The 21,701-nt window shown below is 51.1% G+C and overlaps 1 protein-coding gene across 1 annotated transcript in view; it reads left to right on the top strand.

Moving 5' to 3' along the window:
- GRK3 (G protein-coupled receptor kinase 3) overlaps positions 1–2,629 on the top strand; it is a 119,954-nt gene extending 117,325 nt beyond the window's left edge. The window contains exons 20-21 of the mRNA XM_044921304.1: positions 90–203; positions 1,421–2,629. Coding sequence (XP_044777239.1) covers positions 90–203; positions 1,421–1,582 — 276 coding nt within the window. The 3' untranslated portion in view covers positions 1,583–2,629. The remainder of the gene's footprint in view (positions 1–89; positions 204–1,420) is intronic.
- Positions 2,630–21,701: the final 19,072 nt, after the last annotated feature.

Below are 21,701 nucleotides of genomic sequence, written 5' to 3'. Positions count from 1 at the left end.
AGCTGATAGTTTTCCAGATTATTTATTACTTTAACTTAGGAAATCGGGAGATAATGTGAAGTAATGTGTCTTTTTTTTTTTATGGCTAGCAAAATTTACTGACAATGGAACAGATTCTGTCTGTGGAAGAAACTCAGATTAAAGACAAAAAGTGCATTTTGTTGAGGATAAAAGGAGGGAAGCAATTTGTCTTGCAGTGTGAGGTGAGTTTTTCAGGTTTTTAAAACACTTTTTCCCCGTAAGCGAAAGTTCAAGCAACTGTGTGCGTCTCCTGCGAACACAGCTTGCCTGGGTATGGAGCAGCTTCTTGAATCCGTGCTTTGTCGCTTAGGTAGCAGGAAAGCCCCGGGGCACAAGGGTCTCAGCAAATTAACCGTTACTGTTATAGGAACAAACGTCAGAAAATGACAGGAGAGGAGGTACGTGGAATAATCTGACTGCCCTATCTGGGAACTCTGATCAGTGTTCAGTAGGGGTCTGTTAGCTGGTCTCCCAGTTCTTCTCTTTCAGCATGTTCAAGGTTGGGGCTTGCATGTCTAAATAAACACAAGATACCAAAGTGACTTCTCTCAAGGGACATGCCATCTTTCTGTCTCCAAAGTTCTATTATAGCCCAAATTTAATTCCTCTGGGGTACTGGGGGGTGTGTGTGTGTGTGTGTGTGTGTGTGTGTGTGTGTGTAGGGTTTGTTTGTAGGGTTTGTGTGTGTATGTGTCCATGTGGGTGGGGGTGTGTGTGTAGGGTGTGGGTACGTATGGGATGTGTGTGTGTCCATGTGGGTGGGGGGGATGTGTGTAGGGTGTGGGTGTGCATGTGGGTGAGGGGAGTGTGTGTGTATAGGATGTGTGTGTGTCCATGTGGGTGGGGGTGTGTGTAAGGGTGTGGGTGTGCATGTGGGTGAGGGGAGTGTGTGTGTGGGGGGCGTGTGGATGTGCATGGGTGTGTGTGTGTATAGGATGTGTGTGTCCATGTGGGTGGGGGTTTGTGTAAGGGTGTGGGTGTGCACGTGGGTGGGGGGGAGTGTGTGTGGGTGTGTGTGCGCATGTGCACGAGAGCGTATTTAGAGAGACAGACCAGTAGTAGGTAACCGAGGTGTGTGTTTAATAAGCATCCCTCCACTGCACACGTGACGCGCTCGCTCATCAGCCAGAACTCCTCCTTAGGCATAACTGTATAGACTTGAGCTGTTTTAGAAGTCAGAAATCGGAGGTGATCTCTGAACGAATCAGTGCTTCTCAGGGTGGGGCTCAGGGGGTCCCCTGAAGGGCTTGCCAGCCTGGCCCTGCTCCCCGCATGGCCCACAGTTCAGCGGAGCGCTGCGCGCCGGAAAGCGGTGTGGCGCGGTCGTTCCCAGAGGCACCACATCTGCTGGCCAGCCGTGCGCGCCCGTTGCAACTTCTCCCTTTGTGTGTCCGTGCAGAGCGACCCCGAGTTTGTGCAGTGGAAGAAGGAGCTGACCGAGACATTTACGGAGGCTCAGCGACTCCTGCGCCGCGCCCCCAAGTTCCTCAACAAGTCCCGGTCCAGCGTGGTTGAGCTCTCGAAGCCTCCCCTCTGTCACAGGAACAGCAACGGCCTCTGACGCCCGGGACAGGAGGGTCCTGGGGAGACGGGGCCTCGAGGAAGCCCGTACCGGGGGTTTTCCGCCCTTGAGAGGGAGTCTTTTGGAGAAGTCCGGGGGTCAGAGGTTCGGTCCTCTTGTCCCTGGGGCCCTTCCACGGCTGGGAGGACCCAGGACGCCGAGGTGCTCCTAATAGGAGCTGTGACCATGGTCCGGCCCAGGCCGGCCTCCCTCCCCTTCTGATGCCTCCTGCACATGACATCTGTCCACTCTCAAAACTACTGAAGAAAGAAACAAAAGTTCTTTCCCTTTCTTACACACTTGTTTGGGTAGACGTGAACCTAGAACTTGAAATGATTCCTCCTTATCACTTCAGTTTGTATGTCTGATATCAAACGTATCTTAGACTTGCCAAGATGGAGTGCAGCCCTCTGTGGCGGCAGGTGCCGGGTGGCCCGAGCGCTGCCCTGTGTCCTCTGCTGGGCTCACACATGTCCGCTCCGCACTCCTGGGGGACGGGAGGTCAGCACGCGTTTCCTCTGTGCACTGCAGCACCGACCAACTTCTTGATGCCCCACGTGGCGAGCTGAAGATGCTTTCTGAGAAGCTTGCCCTTGGGCCCCCACCGAGTGTGCGGCACCACCCAGGTACCTGCCTGCCTCCGACAGGGAACAGAGGGAGCGTGCCCTCAAGAGGACTTGGGAGTCGCTCATGACTGACGGCGTTCAACAGTGGACCATTGGAAGGCTTCGCAGGGATTCTGAAGGACAGGCAGCAGGGTTTTAACTTTCAGGGCAACAGTGATTTTCAAAAATCTTCAAATAAACAAATCGCACTTTCACGTGTCTGGGTGCGCACGGACGCTTGGGGGTGAGTCTGTCTTGGGCTCCAACAATAAGCAGTTATAGGACAGGGTCATTCTGGTTCCTTCTGCCTGCCCTCGGGACACATATCCGTAACGGATGTGTGTGTAAAGGAAGGAAAGAATTGCTCTGTTTCACGTTGTAGTATAATTTAAAATGAATTTTACTGACAAAAGAATGCTGAAGAATGAATGTGTTGAAATGAGTTAACTGTGTTTGTTGACTTCCGTGTCATCCTTCACCCGTCATTAGTGAGTGGTACTTGGCCCCGGGTGGGTCGTCCCACGCTGTGACAGCAGTGGGGTGGGAAGGCCTGTTGCCTAGTCCCGGGGGCTTCTCTTCTCCCCACGGTTCTCCCACGATGCGTTCTGTGCTCTTTTCACGCCCCAAATAAATGCTGGGCTATGCTGGGCTATATGAACCAGTGTGTTTCCCAGTGAAGTCCTGTCACCAGACTGAAAATAATAACAATAATTTTTAAAGTCCACATATTTGTCTTATTCTTAGTGCAATCTTGTTGTGTGTTTCTAAGTTAACTACTAACAATATAAATAGCATCATCATTATCTGCATCCTGCCCTCGATATTTTTACTGATTCCAGATTTCCATGCACTGTGTTCATTGGGAAAGTGAGTACTTCTTAATGAAATTATATTTTGAGAGTTTGGAAGATGATTACTGAGAGTTTTTTATTTCATAGGGGTCACTTTGGAGAAGAAAAGAAATGTGGAGGTCCACTATCCATCTCAACTACCGGTTGGGGTTTAAATCAGTGCGCATGTTCTACTCTGCTCTTTCCAGTAGGGGAGGACGGAGGCACTCTTTACATGCCTTCCCTTTTAAGCCAGGAATGGTGTTCACTTCTGTTTTTTTTAAAAAAAACCACTAGTAGCAGAAAGATAGCTGTTCCTCCTAAAGGGTGAGCTGCCTCGCGGGTGTGGTTAATGACCACTGTCACTGCTGTCCTCAGCCCCATCGCAGGCTCCCATCGCTGAGCATTTACAGGTCGGGAATTGCTGTGCCCCAAGCCTCTGCCGGACAGAGCCAAGACCCTCCTGTTGAGAAGGACGCAGACTCCTTCAGGGTCTGAGCTTAGCCTCTCCCATTTCCCACCCAGGGCATTAGCCACGCCAACCCGCAGCTCTTTGAAAGATACCATCTTTGGAGTAGAACCGGAGGTTAATCTGTCCTTTAGAAAGGAAACAGGAATTGAGAAATACCCTGAGAGCACTTTTGTCCCAAGCCTAATTTCAAGTGCTGGGGTCTCGTCTGGCGAGTCTGCTACCTGCACTTGTCCCCGAAGCCATCTGATAGGGCCAGCGTCTCCGCGGCCACATGGAAGACACCTCCGGGACCCTTCTGTGCCAGCACCTCGTGCCTGCAAGGCCAAAGAAGGCCACTGTGCTAGAGATCTGTTGCAGAAAGTTTTAAGGGTGTCACCTCGTTCCTAGATGGTTGACCCTTCAACGTGTAGACTGTGAGAAAGGACAAAATTCAGCACACGTTTTCTCACTCGAAGAAGATAAAGTTGATACTATTTTTATAAAGTTATAATGTCTTGACTTCATAAATCAAGGGAATTAATAAAGCAAAGTCTAAAAATAAAGATGACTTTCAGCTGCACTACAACGTATATGGAAGAAATGTAAAACTTCAGCCAATCCAAGGTTATTTTTCTAAGTGAAAATATTCTCTCCGGTGCATTTGCCCTTTCATGGCACTGGGAGTCGGGCTTTTTCCCTTCTGCATCGTGTTTAAGTATGATTTTTCAGCAAAACTTATAGAAACCAGCTGTTTTACTGCTAATGCACACGTTGCGCTTCTCATGCCTCTGATTGGCCAATCCACAGACATGACAGTTTCAGAATTTGTGTGGAAATAGAGGGGCCAGATGTGGAGGAAAGCAAGCGTCCCGCTCAGGAAAGCCCGCAACAACAACACACAACCATCTGTTTGAAGCAAGACCTAGCTTGACTTGCGATTTGAAATATGCCATATGGATACCAGAAACAATTGTTTTAAGGCCCTCACTGGCCATTACAGAACATCCTTTACCCATCGACAGCGAGCTTTAACTCCATGAAAAAGATCAAAGGGTGGTCTTTTCTCTGATGATCTGAAAAATTTCACTCGGAATTTGTAGTTGGGCCAATTCGATACAGCATCTGACTTGTCGATGGAATTGATTTTTCACATCAAGAAGAAAGATTCTCGAAGTCGGACCCTTTTTCACATGATGTAGATCTATGAAAGGTACTTTGAAATGTGCTGGGATAAGAGAAGACTGATTCTGTAGGACTTAATCATACGTGATTTTTTTTTCTCGGTGATTTTGTTCAGGGAAGTGCTTCTGGGTCATTCGGAGACGCCTGATGAATTACCTCCTCGGCACGCCTGAGGACTGACGTTTGTGCCCAGAGAGGAGATGGGCTTCACTGGAGTCTGGGACAGGTGGTGGCTGGGGGGCCTTGGGCTGTAGGGCAGGTGGAGTGGGTGTCTCCCAGGCAAGAACAGTGGTAGAAATGGGGCAAAGGAAGGAAGGCCTTAACTTGCGAGTAAAAAAAAAAAAAAAATCACTCCTTTTACACCAAGCACCAAGGAAATGACTGAGTTAGGGTTGGTTGATTCTTTCTCTCCTTACAACAGGAGTTGAATAGTAATGATTGTGAGACATGGTCACTTTATTTTCAATTATGGAGCCACTGGACTTAGGAATAGGCCATCAGCTATCCATCACGGCCCTGCACGCCCTCCAGCACCCTCCAGGAAGGTGCCCGGCACCCAGAGCTAACCCCCCATCTGTGCGCACCTCGCAGCCACTGGGAGGGCCAGGCGCGGGGGCTGGGTGGCCGCCTGCAGGGCCCTGTGTCTGCCACAGACCTTTGTCACACGTCCACTGGAACCACAAGAAGGCTCCCCAGAATAGCAACACCCGGCTTGCTGTTTAATCCATGCCCACTTCCAGAGTGAGCTTTAATAGTTGAAATTTCGAAAACGTTTTTCCCTAAAGATCTAACATGATTTTCCCTCCCATGAAAGGTTGACTCTAGAGATTTGAATTCATCAATTACTTAAATTCATACGAATATGAATTTTTTTTTCTTTTGACCCAGGCCACATTTTAAAAAGAATTCTTTTCCTGTTGAACTAATGAAAGCCGAACTCTGGAATAATATGATTCCCTCACATTGTAATGGGCTTGAGATTTCTTTCACCCTCAAAAGACTAACAGACCTGGTCTTTTATTGCCAAGGGACAGGGATGCCCTCCCCGTGGTGCCGGATGCCTGGCCACTCATGGACGCGGCCGGGGGAGCATTGATCGGTAAATGCAGCACCCCAAATGTTAAATTACCTTTACTGAAACACACATACTCACTCCAGAAAATGAGTTAACAGTACATGCATTTCATGAAAAACTTAAGAAACAAAAGCTGTTTTAAAGTTTCAGCAACTCACATTCTTACAGTAAACTCTCTTAATACCACAATCTCAAAATTATCTCTGAAAACTGGTAACTCTGCTTCCATATTTTATTCTGTCTAATATAAAACGTCTTTCATGTAAGGGTAGGGAATGGAGAACTATTTCTAACCGTGCACTCATAATTACGAAAGGACTTGAAATTTAATTCCCTGTGTCTCAGTTGATTATGTCCCATGATGTATATATTATATGTGGTTTATAAGCTAAACACTGGCCATTTTTTAAGTTCTGTTGTGAAATTGTATTTTTCTATGTTTTAACTAATTACAATAGATTTGGCTTTTTCTGAGTAACGTAAAGATTGCCGAACTACATATATATATATATATATATTAAAAAACAGAGTTCTATTTTAGCACAAAAGCATTTTATATTATTTATTGAATCCTTAATGTTTGTTTTCGTCAGAAACATTCCTTCTTTCTGCTCCTTTTTATTTGTATAGTTCGTTATTTAAAGAAACGGCAGCCCTTTCTGTGCTTCATAAAACGAAGTGGAAATAACGCGCACAGCCATGTGGGGTGAACATCCCCCCATCACTGCCATGGACCGTTTGCAACTAAAGCTTATCCTCGGGTCTGTGCCGAGAGGCGTGTGTGCTTCCTGGGGACGTCTGACAGCACACCTGTCATGAAATACTGCTTTCATCTACCTCTTCAGAAGGCCTCCTGCTTGTTGACAGGTACCCCCAAATGCTTGCTCCCAGACTGGCTGCATTCTAAAAGAATCTCAGTAACACATTTCGGTGGGATTCCCTCTTGATGTCAGTTTTAAAGCCGCGGCCCCGACTAAGCCAACAGGGCAGGTAGACATCCCTCTGGATCGTTCTCCTCCTGGAGCCGAGAGCCGCCCGCAGAGCATCATTTCCTACTCCGATTGTGCCAAATCCCTGCACTCCGTCTCGCCATCGCCCCGAGATTCGGCTGTTGCACCTGAGGTATCGAGTACTAAACGGGAGGTCGGTCCTCAGCGCTGCTTACAGGGGGCCAGCCGTGTTTAAAAACCCCGCTTCCAGGCAGAGGGCCTTTGAACGTGACTTCCCGGCACCCCCACCGCATCGGTGTTGCAAAATGGTTTGGAAGATGGGGTCATAAAGGCAAATGCTCTCGTACGTGATTAAACCTTTGCCAGAGGTCTTAACTTCCGAGCGGACGGACCCCGAAGTATTCCCGTGAACTGGAATGACCAGTCCCCTGGGAGAGGGGGGTCCCTCCGCACGCTGACATTTCTCTCTGCCTGTCTTCCTCGCTGGGTAGCCGTCGGTGTGGCCACGTCTGCGCTATACTCTTGGCCAAGCATCACACCCTTAAAGAAATAAATCCGTTTTCTATTGTGCGTTGCCCAACAGGGTGAAGCGGGTGAATTAGATATTGTAAATCTAGATATTGTACCTATGAAATTATCATTTGTTTTGATCTCGCTTCACATTGATTGTGCCAGTGGGGCTGTGTAGCCCTCTCTCAGTATCCGCTTACTAGTGCACGTTTGAAGTCCTCGCCCACGGGAGACGCTGCTCCACGCCTGCAATCACCCACCCTGTGCGGGCACGAGCTGTCATTTGGTATCACCGTCTTACACGGCTATTTTGGAGCAGTGAGGCTGGTTTCCTGTGTTGATAAATTGCTTATATAAAAATCTCAATAAAAAGGCTCTGTACAAAGATTCCTACTTCGGTGTGCTGTCCTCCCCGCCACCCCCCCGCGCCAATTAATTTCTTTATCAAGCTGCTAAGCATCAGGAAGTGACGCCTTTTAAAGAATCCCGGCTTTGAGGACAATCCATGCAGAGGCTGATTTTATAAAGAGGAAGGGGACCGCTGATCTGCATTCCTGCGGATTTTGTGGATTGTTGCACAGCCCACTTCACAGGCTCGGGGGTTTGGAGACCCAACCGCCTGTGCGTCCTGCAAGACATGTTGTGGGGAAAGAACCTGTGACAGGTGGGCCATGGGGAGACCCAGGAGGGTGTCCATCTCCTCCCCAGTTAGTCTAGACTACACGGGGCCCCCCAGCGTACTCCCAGGGTGACCTTGGAGTCCCTCCGGGAAGCGCAGACCCTTCACTCTCCATTCCTGCTCCCATGGAGATGAGCTGAGAGACCCCGGGGTGCATGTCAGTTTAAACCAGAAATCCAAGGAGGTGGCGGCCCCAGGATCCCAGCTGCCCACTTGGGGGCCCACAGGTCGAGGGTAGGCTGGCTATTGCCTGTCCTGGAGCTGGAAGGCCTTCCTGTGTGGTGCTCGTTCAGGAAAGAAGGAAGGCAGGATGGACTCAGCTATTTGGTTTCCCTGGAATGTACGCATTGTTTGCCAATTCGAAAACCGTTTAACAGAGTCGACAGGAGGCCGGGCTACGGAGGGCGGGCAGCTCCGTGGGCAGCGAGCGGGTGGCCACGCAGAGGAGCCCGTGGTCGGATGCGCCACGTAACCAAGAGCCGCTCCCCAGAGCTGCTGGAAGCCTGTCCCCCCTCGGGGCCTGGAAGGAGGGGTTAGTGCTGGGCACCCCACTCGCAGCAGGCCTCTCTGGGCTACCCGTTTGCTCTGCCATTTTTTCACCTCTGATTTACGAGAGTTGGATGAGATGAGCCCGACAGACCATTCCAGCCAAAATATCCTCCAGGTTTGCCACGAAGGGTAAATGTGAGGGGCATAGGCAGGACTCGCGAGCAAAAATGAAGTGCCCCCAGGTCCCTCGGTTTCTGCCGCGTTGCCTCAGGGATATCTGCTGCCCTCCCCTCAACCTTTCCTTCCCAGCCTTCCTTCCCAGTCCTGCCCCGATGTGCACGGTGTGGACTTCATGGCAGCATGATGGGTGAGGACAAGAGGGCAAGAGCCCAAGGCCTTCCCCTTCCTCAGGGACCTGGGCTAGAAACTGCATAGGAATTTGTCGGCCTCAGTGCATTTGGGGCTGGGTCCTTCTCTGGAGGGACAGCGGGGCCATTCCTGTGCCCTGTAGTATGTTGAGCAGCCTCTACCCACTAGATGCCAGTGCATACCCCCCACCAGCCAGTCTGGACGACCCAAAATAGCACCAGACATTGCCAAACGCCTCTTGCGGAGAGCAAAACCACCCCGTTTCGAACCCCTGGTGCAGACGATGGGAAATTCTCAGTGTGTTGGGGACAGAGTTGGGGCAGGGACTCCATAAAGGTGAAAGGCTGTTGCCAGGGTTAGTGGCCAGGGCTCTTAACTCCTGGGAGGCTGTGTGGACCATGAGGTCTGCCGTGTGGTGGTTGTAGCCAAATTCATTGTCATGCCAGGAAATGAGCTTGACACAGTGGTGTTAAAGGTAATGTCAGCCCTGAAGGTAGAGGAGCAAGTGTTAAAATTCCGGGGTGGAGGGGGTGAGGGGGGCGTCTCGGCGGCTCGGTTAAGCGTCCGACTCGTTTCAGCTCAGGTCACGACCTCAGGGTCATGGGATCGAGCCCCGAGTCAGGCTCCCTGCTCATCGGGGAGCCTGCTTTTCTCTCTCCCCCGGCCCCTCCCCCTGCTTGTGCTCTGTCTCTCTCTCTCTCAGATAAATGAATAAAATCTTTAAAAAACTAAAATAAAATAAATCTTAAAAAAAAAAAAATGCAGGAGGGGGACTCGTTCTTCGTGTGGCCCAGGGCTTCATTTCGTTCTTGATGTCGATGTATTGGACAGATTTTTTTAGACAGCAGATCAGATCCATGAGACCCAGTGGCGGTGGGGGCATGAAACACCATGCCAGTGAACTTCCCACTCACCTCGGGGCGACTTTGGCCACGGCTGTGGCCAGCGACTGCAGGGGTGAGCATGGGAGCCTTGTGTCCAGAGGTAGCAGCAGTGGTGCCGAATGTGGTCACAAGTCCCTCCACTTGCCAAGTATGTCCTGGATGACCTTGGCCAGGGAGTGGACAGCGTCATGTGCTGTCCAGATCCTCCTTCACGGAAGGCCTTCTTGTCTGTGCTAGGGCTGCAGTCATCAGGCGACCCTCAGCTGTCTGCCCCTTCGGGATGCCTTAGCTACAGAGCGCCGCCTTGCCCGATGTCACACCCTTGCCCAGGTGCCCACATCCAGTGACTGGTCTGCACCGAGGTACAAAGGGCTGGCCATCTTGGTCCCAATTCGGGAACAAACTAGCTCTAGGGGTTACAGTGGGGTTGCCACAGGCTGTTTGGGGGCCCTCGTCACAGCTAGACATTTCCCCCTGTCCGATCCTCATTCCTTCTCCATCCTTCCATAGGCGTAGATACCAAAAGAACTCTTTAATATAAGTTCTGTTCATTACATTCTATTTCAGAGTCCGCTTGCCCCGGGGAAAGCAGTCGTAGTGTTGGGCCCGGGTGCAGTAGGAGGTCACAGGTGCTGACCTGGGGTGCGGGGGCTGGATCACCCACTGCCCGGGTGGCCGTGGTCACCGATGGGAATCGGTGGTAGTAGGTGGAGCAGAGAAACCCCCGGTTCAAAGAGAGGGGGCTTCCAGCGTTCGCATTTGCAGCAGAGGTGAGTGGGGATGGTACGCCGGTGGAAGGGGGTGCACTGGATGCTTTGTCCTATCGAGCTGGGAAAAAAAAAACAAAAAACGCTAAATCTAAGAACTGGAACATAGAAAAGGAGCCTTGTGCATGTGCCCCCCGGGAAGATAAAACCTCAAGGCTAAGAGACTGATTTTCCTGATTTACAGAAGACTGATCATGTTGCAATTTCCTTGGATGATGAGGTGTTGGTCAGAGGTTGTCCCATATCCACCGTGGGAAACTTTGCCAGAGGCGTGACCCAGAGGTGACGCAGGTCAGTTTGGTCTCACAAAGTGGGCTGAATGGACCTTTGTTTGTGTGGCTGGACTGGTTCTGTCTGCTCAGGGAATTTTCAGAGCTGGTGTCCGTTTGTCATTGATTGTCACAGACCCTCGCTGAAATGTCCCCTCTTTATGTTCCCTGCCCATCAATACAACCTACCCAAACCTGCGACCCTACTCGCCTGCAGCTTGCTTGTCCTGAATTGCAATCCCTCTGCTATTCCTGAATAAACTTACGCATTTTGAGCTTGCTTCCGTTTACTTCTTTATTTAGGGCAGCAAAGCGTTTGAGAAAAGTGGCAGAGAGAGTAAATCCTGGACAGTGGGACCGGATGGCTTTGGCTAAGCTTAATGGATGCTTTGGGGAAAGATAATAAAAAGCAGAGAGAAATTAGTTGCCAACAGAAGACCAGATATGGGAGAGTATATGCATTCGGGACCACTCTCCTGCTCTACAGGATTGTCACCCTGACAAGGACACCACGAGCCTGGCTCCTCTGAGCATGGGGTGTGCTAGGGGAGGAAAACCCTCTGGGGGGCCAGCAGGACACCCGAGGCCATCTCGTGAGAGGACACCAGCATCACTAGGAAGGTCAGTGTTGGCTCTCCTCTGCAGGTGGGGCAGAGCTAGGAAAACTTATAGATCTATGTTTGATCATTCAGTCATTCAACAAACATTCACTGAGCACCTACCACGGGCCATAAAGGACTAGAACAGTCAGTGGCATCAGGATCCCCGTTTTATAGAAGGGAACCCTGGGGCCAGGGGGTGGGCTTCGGGGGTCTCTCTACAGGGATCTCTCCCACCTCCACAATCCGGGCTATAGTTTTCTGTTCACTGGCTACTTTGTCCACCAAAGATTCCATGAGCACCTGCTCAGTGCCTGGCTTGGTACTGGGTGACCGGGATGAACAGGAGAACACAGACCGATGGGAGATGGACAGACAGACCAACAGACGTCTAGAGAACGCATGATGTGGGACCAGGTCCTGGGACGCCTGCTCTGGTCCAGTTTCCATACATTTGGTTATTTATCCCATATGCATTTATGGGGCACTTACTGTGTACCAGCCACTTAAGGACACAGACACAGAGAGACAGTTCCCCTTCATCTCTGTGGGGACCGTGACATACAACACAGGCCCCTCGGCAGTCACTTGGGGGGATTCTCATGACTGCCCCACGACACTCAGACACAGGGGACTGTTCTCCAGTTTATCAGCACACACACATACACACACGGTTCTCTGAGAACAGTGGGGATGATAGGAGCCCCAAACGAGAGAGGCCGGGGGATGGCACTCAGTCATCAGGAGCCAGGGGGAAGCAGTCACTTAGCGTGCGGTGAGGTGGGGTGCACTGGGGGCCCCTGAATCGCAGGTTATATGGAGATAATGAATAGAATGTGGCATCCCCAGGGGCAAAAGAGATGGGCCGCCAACAAGGGTCCTACTCAAAGAAGAAGTTAAGGGTGATCAGGAGGCTTAAGTCAGTTGCCCCAATAGAATATCACAATCCAGGGACGCCTGGGTGGCTCAGTGGGTTAAGCGTCTGCCTTCGGCTCAGGTCATGATCTCAGGGTCCTGGGATCGAGTCCCGTGTCCGGCTCCCCGCTCAGCGGGGAGTCTGCTTCCCCCTCTCCCTCTGCCTCTCCCCCGCCCCTGCTCATGCACTCTCTCTCTCAAATAAAATCTTTTTTTTTTTTAAAGATTTTATTTTTATTTATTTGAGAGAGAGAGAATGAGAGACAGAGCACATGAGAGGGGGGAGGGTCAGAGGGAGAAGCCGGCTCCTCGCTGAGCAGGGAGCCCGATGCGGGACTCGATCCAGGGACTCCAGGATCATGACCTGAGCCGAAGGCAGCCGCTTAACCGACTGAGCCACCCAGGCGCCCCTCAAATAAAATCTTTTTAAAAAATAAAATATCACAATCCATCCCTTGGCCAATAATATATGGATCCAGAACCGACCAGCTGAAGACGAGGCCAGGTCTCCAGGGGGAGAAACTGACCACCCCAGGGCAGGTGCACATGCCCACGGTTCCCTAGTCTGTGTCCCAATGGACCTGCAGCCGCTTGGACTGTCCATGTTCCAGAAGTGCCAGAAGGGGCCAATTTCCCCAGGGGACCTTGGTTAGAGGGCCTTCACTTTCTTGTCCTGTCCTGCCCCCTGGGGAACAAAGCCTGGAGACCCGGAGGCCAATGCTCAGCCCGGTGACAGAACACCACTTACGAGGGCTGCCCTAAATCACAGCATGGGCAGAGCAATACTTGGTTGTCCTGGTGGATTTTTCAGCACCACAGTTACCAGGAGAATAAAGCAGAAATGCCAGGTGCCCTCAGGACACAGTTCCCTTCAAGTCAATCTAAACGGCACTGCAGACTGAGGCTGCCAGAGACCCCCAGCCCAGGCCTAGAGTCATGTCTACATGTCCACCCCACCACGTAGGATCGACAGCCATGAAAAGATATACAAGATAAACAGGACAGCAAAGCGCCAGGAGGTGGGTTCATGTTTCATCGTCCAAAGAAAAGTGTTTCCACGAACTTCCAATAAAATGCTAAATCTCCAACCCCCAGAAGGAAGTAAGTACCTTGAGAATATATTGCTCTATCAGCCACAGGGATAGAAAAGTAACAACGTGTACTACCGGTTAAAATGTTTCTTGGGACGCCTGGGTGGCTCAGTCGGTTGGGTGTCTGCCTTCGGCTCGGGTCGTGATCCTGGGGTCCTGGAATCGTGCCCCACTTCGGGCTCCCTGCTCCGCAGGAAGCCTGCTTCTCCCTCTGCCTCTGTGCTCTATCTCTCTCTCAAGTAAATAAATAAAATCTTAAAAATAAAAATAAAATAAAATGTTTCTTAAGAGAAGCAGCATACCATGTTTGAATGGAATGACCATGGCCTTGGGAATCAGAAAGATCTAGATTGGAGTCCCTTGCTAGCTGTGGGGACTCCCATGATGTTCTTAACCTATCGACGTCCTTACTTTTCTCCTCTGCGCAGCGGACACAGTACCTTTCATAGTGTTCTACTGGCTGCAACATTTACGACTGTGCGCTCTGGGGCCAGCACTGCCTGGGTTCGAATCTTGGCTTTCCACCGCTTCAGGCGAGTTGGTTGAGCTTTCTGTGCCTCAGTCTCCCCGTCTGTCAAATGAGCGCGGGAAACCCCTACGTCGGGCAGGGTTGTCGGGAATAGTAAATGAGCTCAGTGAAGCCCGCAGGTGGGTGTCCGGCGGGTGACACATGACTGTTTACTCTGAGACACCAGAACTGGCTCCAGTTATTTTTTTCCAGAGTCTAGCTGGAGAGCAGAGCCTCGCTCTCCTCCTCCCCCAACCCCTGCGGCCTCGGGTTATCTGTGTGGGGCAGAGGCGGGAGTATGTGGCCTGCCGGGGACAGGGATGACGGGTGAGAATGTGCTGTCCCCTCCCCTGCTCCGTGCCACCAAATATGTCCATGCTGTCTGATGCCTGGTCAACGGCCACCCCGGGCTGCTGTCCCCTGGCCAGACCTGGGGCTCACCGGCTAATTTTAGAAATGACTTGTTGGCTCAGCTGCTGCCATCAGATTGGCGCAGGGGGGAGGGGGAGGGAGGACGGGGAGGAGCAATCAGGGAAGGGGATGTGTGTGAGGGTGTTCCTGACATTTCTCCTTCGCCCCTGCTGTCCGGGCTTGGTGGGGTCTCTGCGCTGCCCCCCGGGGAGATCTCTCGGGCCTGCGTGGCTCCCGTGACCTGTGGCCTCGTGCGCAGAAGGTACCGTGGGACCAGGTTTTACGAGGGGCACCTTGCGAGCTGATGGGTATCATTTTCCAGGATGTGCTTTTGGGGGCTGGGGTGGCGCGTGTCCCGACCTGCGGTCTGTCGTCTTGGGGCCTCTCTGGCTGGATGGCCTCCGGCAGCCCATATGGCCCACTTAGAAAACACGAGTCTTTCATGGAAGGATTTTCATAGAACAAAATGCTGGGGTGAGTGGACTCTTCTAAGGATCCCCTTTGTCGGGCCCCAGCCGTCTGCTAATGATTTTTAAAATTACGTGCAGAGTCATGGATACCCTCCAGGGTGGAATCTTAGCCGACCCATGTTCGGGGTTTATATTTTTTCCTCCACTACCAGTGGTTTCTGCTTAACGGGGTGTCAGTTTGCGGTCAGGCCGCCGACTCTTCCTGTCGCCAAGTTCCCCACCCTGACGAGGACAAGTCTTCGTGGTAATGGCCTTTTATTTTCAATAAGCAGGTGCGTGGTGGGGGAGGGGAATGCCGGGTTCACAGACAAAGCTTGGATTTCGTGTGGCGCTGACTTGATCCTCCCTTGGTCCCAGGAGGTGCCTTATCTGGCTCCCCAGTTACCAGGCGTCTGTTTGAATGGAGAAGTTTCACAGGCCACCGTGGGTGTTGGGGACAGGGAGGGGGCCCGGCCCTCCCAGAGCCTCTGTGCGGGCTTTCTCCTAGAGGCGGCTGGGGGGTAGAAAGCCTGGCTGGTCCCACGCCGCCCCGTCTGGCCCTGACCCGGCAGAGGCCTGGGCTCCCATCCCACCGGGCCTGGAAACCTGGGCTCTGGCTTTTTCTTTGTGGCCGGCCAAGAAGACGCCCGCCCAGTTCGATGCACCAGCTCGCGGAGGCGGAGGGGCCCACGCGAGCTCCCCCGTGTCCCACCTGGTGGTGGTTTCTTTGAGTGTTGTGTTTGCTGCTGGCCTGAGCTGTGTTCTGTCTCTGGGAAATAGATCAGGGTGGGCTCGGGGAGGGCCTGTGTCCAGTCGGCTGTAGATGAGTTCTCGAATATAACAGAAAGAGGAGGTCTGGGGGTGGGGAGAGAAGGACGAAGAGGAAAAGCAGAGGCTCTCAGTTGCCTGACTTCCGAGGGGCTGCCTGTCACCAATGAATAAATATTTGGTGCCACCTGCATGCAGGCCTGGTCACCTTGAGTAGCCCAGCTCGGGCTCTGCTGACTCTGTGACCTCAGACAAGTCCCTCCCCAGCTTCAGTGTCTCCTTCCAAACCTGAGGGGGGTGGGTGGCCCTATCCTGGAGCTGTCTTCCGGAACCCAGCCTCCGGGGCGGCCTTTCTCCAAGTGGGGGGCATCAGCCTCCCCTGGGGGCCTTTCAAACCACAGAGTCCCCGGCTCTCCTGAGACCTACGGAACAGTCTTGGGGGCAGGAGCCCAGAAACCCACAGATTTCAAACCTCACAGGCTGTTCCGGTGCCCACCAAAGCTGGAGACCCACCTTTCCTTGGGTGCGAGCCAAGAAAACACAGAGGGGGTTGCTCAGGCCTGATTATTGCAAAATATCCGAAGGCTGGTGTCACCCAGGGGAGAAAGACCAAGCCCTTCTGGCAGCATTTCGGGATGAGAACAGAAGGCCCCAAAGCCGAAGAGACTTCCTAACGCTGCCAAAAGAACAGGAACTCTAGCTGTTTCTATGGGCCATGATGAGACAGCCCTTCAGTGGAGCCTGGCTTACCTAGTAGATAAAAACAACTGTCTGAATGGTCCTTTTTTCTTTTTTTAAAAGATTTATTTATATATTTTAGAGAATAAGAGAGAGAGAGAGGGAGAGGGCATGAGCAGGAGACACAGAGGGAGAGGGAGAGAGAATCCCAAGCAGACTCCACACTGAGCACAGAGCCCGACGTGGGGCTCGATCTCACGACCCTGAGATCACAATCTGAGCTGAAACCAAGAGTGGGACGCTTAACCGAGTGCACCACCGAGGCGCCCCTGAAGGGTCCATTTTAAGCAGGTGGTTAGTTGTTGTGGTATGTGGCCTCTCCTTGACTTTTTTTTTAGGTTTTTATTTTAATTCCAGTTAGTTAACATATAGTGTTATATTAATTTCAGTTAATTTTTTTTCATTAATAAACTTTATTTTTTTAGAGCCATTTCAGGTCCATAGCAAAATTGAGGGGCAGGTACAGAGATTTGCCATGTATCCTGTGTCCTCACACATGGATAGCCTCTCCCCACTATCCACATCCCGGGCCGGAGTGGGACATCTGGCCCAATGGATGAGCCTACATGACACATCATCATCACCCAGAGTCCATAGTTGACATTAGGGCTCATTCTTGGTGGTGGACATTCTAGGGGTTTGGGCGAATGTGTAATGACATGGATCGATCATTGCCGTATCATGAAGAGCATCTTCACTGTCCTCCGTGCTCTGCCCGATCATCCCCACTCCTCCCCGACCCCTGGCAACCGCTGATCTTTTTACTCTCTGCAGAGTTGTGCTTTTTCCACAATGTCGTATACTTGGAATCATACAGCATGGAGGCTTTTCAGATTGGCTTCTTTCACTTAATGACATGGTTTACAGTTCCTCCATGTCTTTTCATGGTGCCCTTATACTATGCGAAACTCTGTGAAATTGAATTGTTTGCAAAATGGAGAATGGTCAAAGTGTGTTTCAGACAAGTGGAGGGCCCCTGGGTGCTGTCAGATCCAATCGCATCTGTGGCACAGAGAGGGGAAGCAACTTGCTCAAGGACACACAGCTTTGCAGTGCCAGCAGTGGGCTTAGAACAGCCCCTGCCCTCAAGGCTGGCATTGGGGACCAGCCTAGGGCTCCTCATTTTGGGAATAGTAGCCCTATTTTCCCTATAACCCCCACCTGAAAGCCTTCTCCATCATCATCGTGCAAGCCTCAAAGGAAAGGATTAAATCTTGGGTCTTGTGTCAACAGAGGCAAAAATATGATCTTTATTCACCAAACAAGGTCTTTGGGATGATAGCTTATGGCAGGTGGTGGAGGGGTATCACATAACTATCAAGGCAGATGTCTGTCTCTGTCTCTCACACACACGGACACACACACACACACACACACATACACACACACACACACCATTCAGTCTGAAGGATCCAGGGGCACCATCTGAATCACCTCCCCCCAGACCTGACTCACCCAGCTCCGTGATTTTCCTTTTCTGTCCAGCTTCGCACTGAACCTCTCCCTAATGCTTCATTCCCTTTAAGAACTACAGTTTCTGGCAATGAAGCAAAGATCCTGGAGAATTGGCAAGGTGGGTTCACCAAATACCTGGCCAATACTCATGCTCAGGGAAACAGGAATTTCAGGGGCCGGGGGCCCAAGGGAATTTTTCTCAGCCCGTAAAAACTGAATGCATTTTCAGCTGTTTCGTGGGTACCAGCTGGGGCTTGAGTTTCAATTTCATGGAGGGCAACCGGATTAGCTGTTGAGTTGAGAGAGAGACAGTTGCTCAATGGGATTAAATGTCTCATTGGTGCTGCATATTCCTGTGAGTTGGGGCATGAGTTATTAGCCCCATTTTACAGATCAAGAAGTGAGATTTCGAGGCTTAAGTGCCCCCAACGTAATGCAGAATGAAATGAGACTAGGGCTCTACTTTTTTGCTGGAGACTTTATCTTTAGTGTAATAAACAACAGGAGCTCAGCTAGTAAATTATGCCGCACTGTTTCACAGGGAGGGATAACAAAGCCCATTCACACTCATGACCTCATTGAATCTATTGGTAATCCTTTGGAGGGGGGTATTTCACTTTTACTGATGAGGAAACTGAGAATCATAGAGGTTTAGTGACTGCCCAAGGGCACAGAGCTACTAAGTGGTGATGGATCCAGGAATTTCTTCTCTTCTTTGGTCAACAGGGGGTCAGCTCCTTTTCTCGGTTTTTTTTTTTTTCCATTATTGTTCTTTGCTATTTATTATTCAAAGCAAGACTATTTTGCCCTTGTTTCTCCCTTAATGCTTCTCTCCATTCAATGTGGATTTTTTAGGGCAGGGTGTCTTGACCACCCCACTATTTACATTTGGGTCAGGATGATTCTTTGTTGTGTGTGGTGCGGGGTGGGAGGGCTGTCCTATAGGATGTTTGGCAGCATCCCTGGCCTCCACCTGCTAGATGCCACTAGGAAACCGCCCCCCCCCCCCACTCCAGTTGTGACAACAAAAATATCTTCAGGCATTGCCAAACGTCCATTGATGGGCATAATCACACCTACTGAAAACCACGGATCTAATCCAATGTGATCCAATAGAACTTCGGCAATGATAGAAATATTCTGTATCTGTCCTGTCCACTATGGTAGCTGCTGGCCAAATGTGGCTGTTGAGCATTTGAAATATGGCTGGTGTGACCGAGAAGGTGATGTTTTAATTGAACTTCATTTAAAATCATTTAAATAATTTAAATCACATGTGGCCAGGTGCTGCGATATTCGACAGCATGGCTCTAGATAGCAACACAGCAGGGGTAGGAAGATAGCCCGTTGTGGGGTACTCAGACCCTAAAAGCAGTCAGGGGAGCCCCTGCAGCAGAAGTATGACCAGGTTCTTGCTTCACTGTGGCCAGCAGAACACCAGACGGCAAATGGCAAATACTTGGCAGAGGCACCACCCCTAACCCTTCCTGTGCTCACGGCAGGCATTACTAGTCAATCACCACATGCTTTTCCGCTAGTGTGGAATCATTCTTAATGTAACACTCCAGGCAGTTCCCAACTGCAGATCAGCTGGTGCTGGCACGAGGGAGAAACAGTATTAGCCATCCCTGCATGAGGCCAGGAGGCCCATCTGTGAGGTCTAGCATCTCATCAGGCTATACGGTGGCTGGCAGGGGCACGTGGCCAGCCCAGGTCAGTGGGGCAACCACAGATATGGAGAGGGGAGTGGTGATGTGCTGGAGGGACCCAGACTTTTCTCTCATCATTTCTCCAAGAAACACTCACTGCTTGATTTGGGGATAGAGGTGAGGGATGGGGGGCCGGTGGGTGCTGGTTTGTCAGCCACTGAGGTGCAAACTTTTGCAGATTTTAATTGACCTGGGTGCCATGTTCAGATGACCAAAATATATTTCTCAGAAATATTTGGTTTTCATCCCATTGTTCAGAGCTCATAGCTCCCCAAACCCTTGGAATTCCCTAAGCGTGAGAGTGATAAAGGTGGCTTTTGTTATGTTAACACCATGAAACTTTTGAAACCATGTTCCGTTAACATCGTGTTAACTTTTGAAAACCACCTAAGGGTGGGGGCTGGTTGCCAGTGGAGCCAACCATGGGATTAGAGGGTTGGAACCCACCCCTAACCCCTGAAACAGGAGAGGGGCGAGAGTCTGAGTTCAATCACCAATGGCCCATGATTTCATCAATCGTACCTATGTAATGAAGCCTCCATAAAAACCCAAAAGGATACTGTTTGGAGAGCTTCTGGGTTGGTGAACGTATGGAAATTTGGGGAGAGTGGTGCCCCTGGATCAGGCCTGGGAGCTCCCCACCCTTTCCCCATCCCCTGCCCTGAGCTTCTCTTCCATCTAGCTGTTCCTGACTTCTATCCCTTCATAATAAACACGTGATCGTCTGGGGAGTGAAATGTTTCTCAGAGTTCTGAGCTGTTCTAGCAAATGTATCAGACCCAAGATGGGGGTCATGGGAACCTCTGATTTATAGCCAGAGGTTGTCAGAAACACAGGTGACAACTCGGGTTCGGGACTGGTGTCCGAAGTGGAGGGTGGTCTTGTGGGACTGAGCCCTTTACCTGAAGAATGTCATGCTGTCTCCAGGTAGATGGTGTCCGAATTGTGTTGAATGGAGTTGATTCTTGATCACCCTGCTGGTGTTGAGAACAGCTTGGTGTTGTGTGGGGAACACCCCCGCTGTTGGAATTGGGTCCAGGAACCTGAAAGACTGGAACTTGACTGGGGACAATAGGAGACAGCGCTGCTGGGAAAGTCCTGGCTCGCAGGTGTACAGAACATCCAGTACTCCCACCACCTTGCGAAGTGGACAAGAAAGGCCGGTGCCCCCATTTGACAGATGGGGCGCTGCAGCCCTAGGAGATTCAACTAGAAGGCAGGTGGGTCCCAAGCTTAGCTGTGAGACCCCCAGAGCTGAGGTCAGCCCACTGAGGGATCGGAGGTCCACTCTGTTCACCCCGGTCAGCCTTTGTGAACGGAAGTGTCCACTCTGTTGCAGAGAACCAGCTAGAAAACTCCCAGGGGACAGTGGCCGGCATTCTGAAGGATCTGGGAGCCATGAGAAATTTCTCACCCGAGAAATGGTTGAAGGCTTCGGATGAGAAAATGGGGGGCAGACCCCACACGTGTCACATGGAAAACCTCATCTGTTGCCCCAGAGAACAGAACTGGGGCCTGCGTGTGGCTGTCCTGACAAGGCAGCTCTGTGGGTAGGAAGAAAAAGTGGCAGACACGAGGGAACAGGGAGATGAGGACCCTGGTTCTGTGCCAGGATCGGAGAAGGTGGGTTCTGTGGCCTCTGAGGGCTTTGTAGCTCTGGTCCCAAAGAAGAAAAGCACAATGAATGCCTTACTTAGTAGTGAGCTCCCCATTGGAGGACTCATTGATTTTCCATCCAGGAAATTCCTTGTGAGTGGGGCTGGTCCTCTGAGGCTCTCTGACAGTGGACATTGCATTCTCCACCCCCTGCCTCCCTGTCTTCTCCATCAGTGCCTCCCCTGCTGTTCCCTCACTACCTCTCTTTCCTACTGCTAACTTCCCTGCTCTTTTTTCTCATTCATCACCTCCCCCACCACCCCCTTCTCATCTTCTAGGATAATGTGGGTTTTTGCAGGTGTGGCTGAATCCTCAGCTACTTGCTAGCTGTGGGCTTCCCTTGCTCTGATGAGGCGAGGGTGTCTCTGGATTGGGCAAAGTCTCTTTTCATTACTATGTGGCTCTTTGGCCATCAAACTCAAGGTCTGGGTGAGCTTGGCTGGATCATGCATGAATCATGAGAGTCACTTTGTCCATTAAACCTATAGCTGGCAAATAGGCAGCAATGGTGTATCTTTCCCTCCTTCCACACCCAGGGCAGACATTAATAATCAATCAGAGCATTCTTTTCCACCGAGCCCAGATAAAAGCTCAGCGTTGTTCCCATATAACACTCCAGGAGGCAACTGTCAGAGTTGATGCGTGAGTTGAAACCTCCTTGCCCCCTGGCTGTATTGGGCAGGGTCCTACTCGGAGACAGCACACCCAGCTGGTAATGTGGAGAGACTTCTTAATGAAGGAACACTTCCAAGAGTGTGTA

The sequence above is a fragment of the Neomonachus schauinslandi genome, chromosome 14 (genome assembly GCF_002201575.2).
Source record: "Neomonachus schauinslandi chromosome 14, ASM220157v2, whole genome shotgun sequence".
In the NCBI taxonomy this organism is placed as follows: Eukaryota; Metazoa; Chordata; class Mammalia; order Carnivora; family Phocidae; genus Neomonachus; species Neomonachus schauinslandi.
This window is presented reverse-complemented; position numbering and strand designations above follow the sequence as displayed.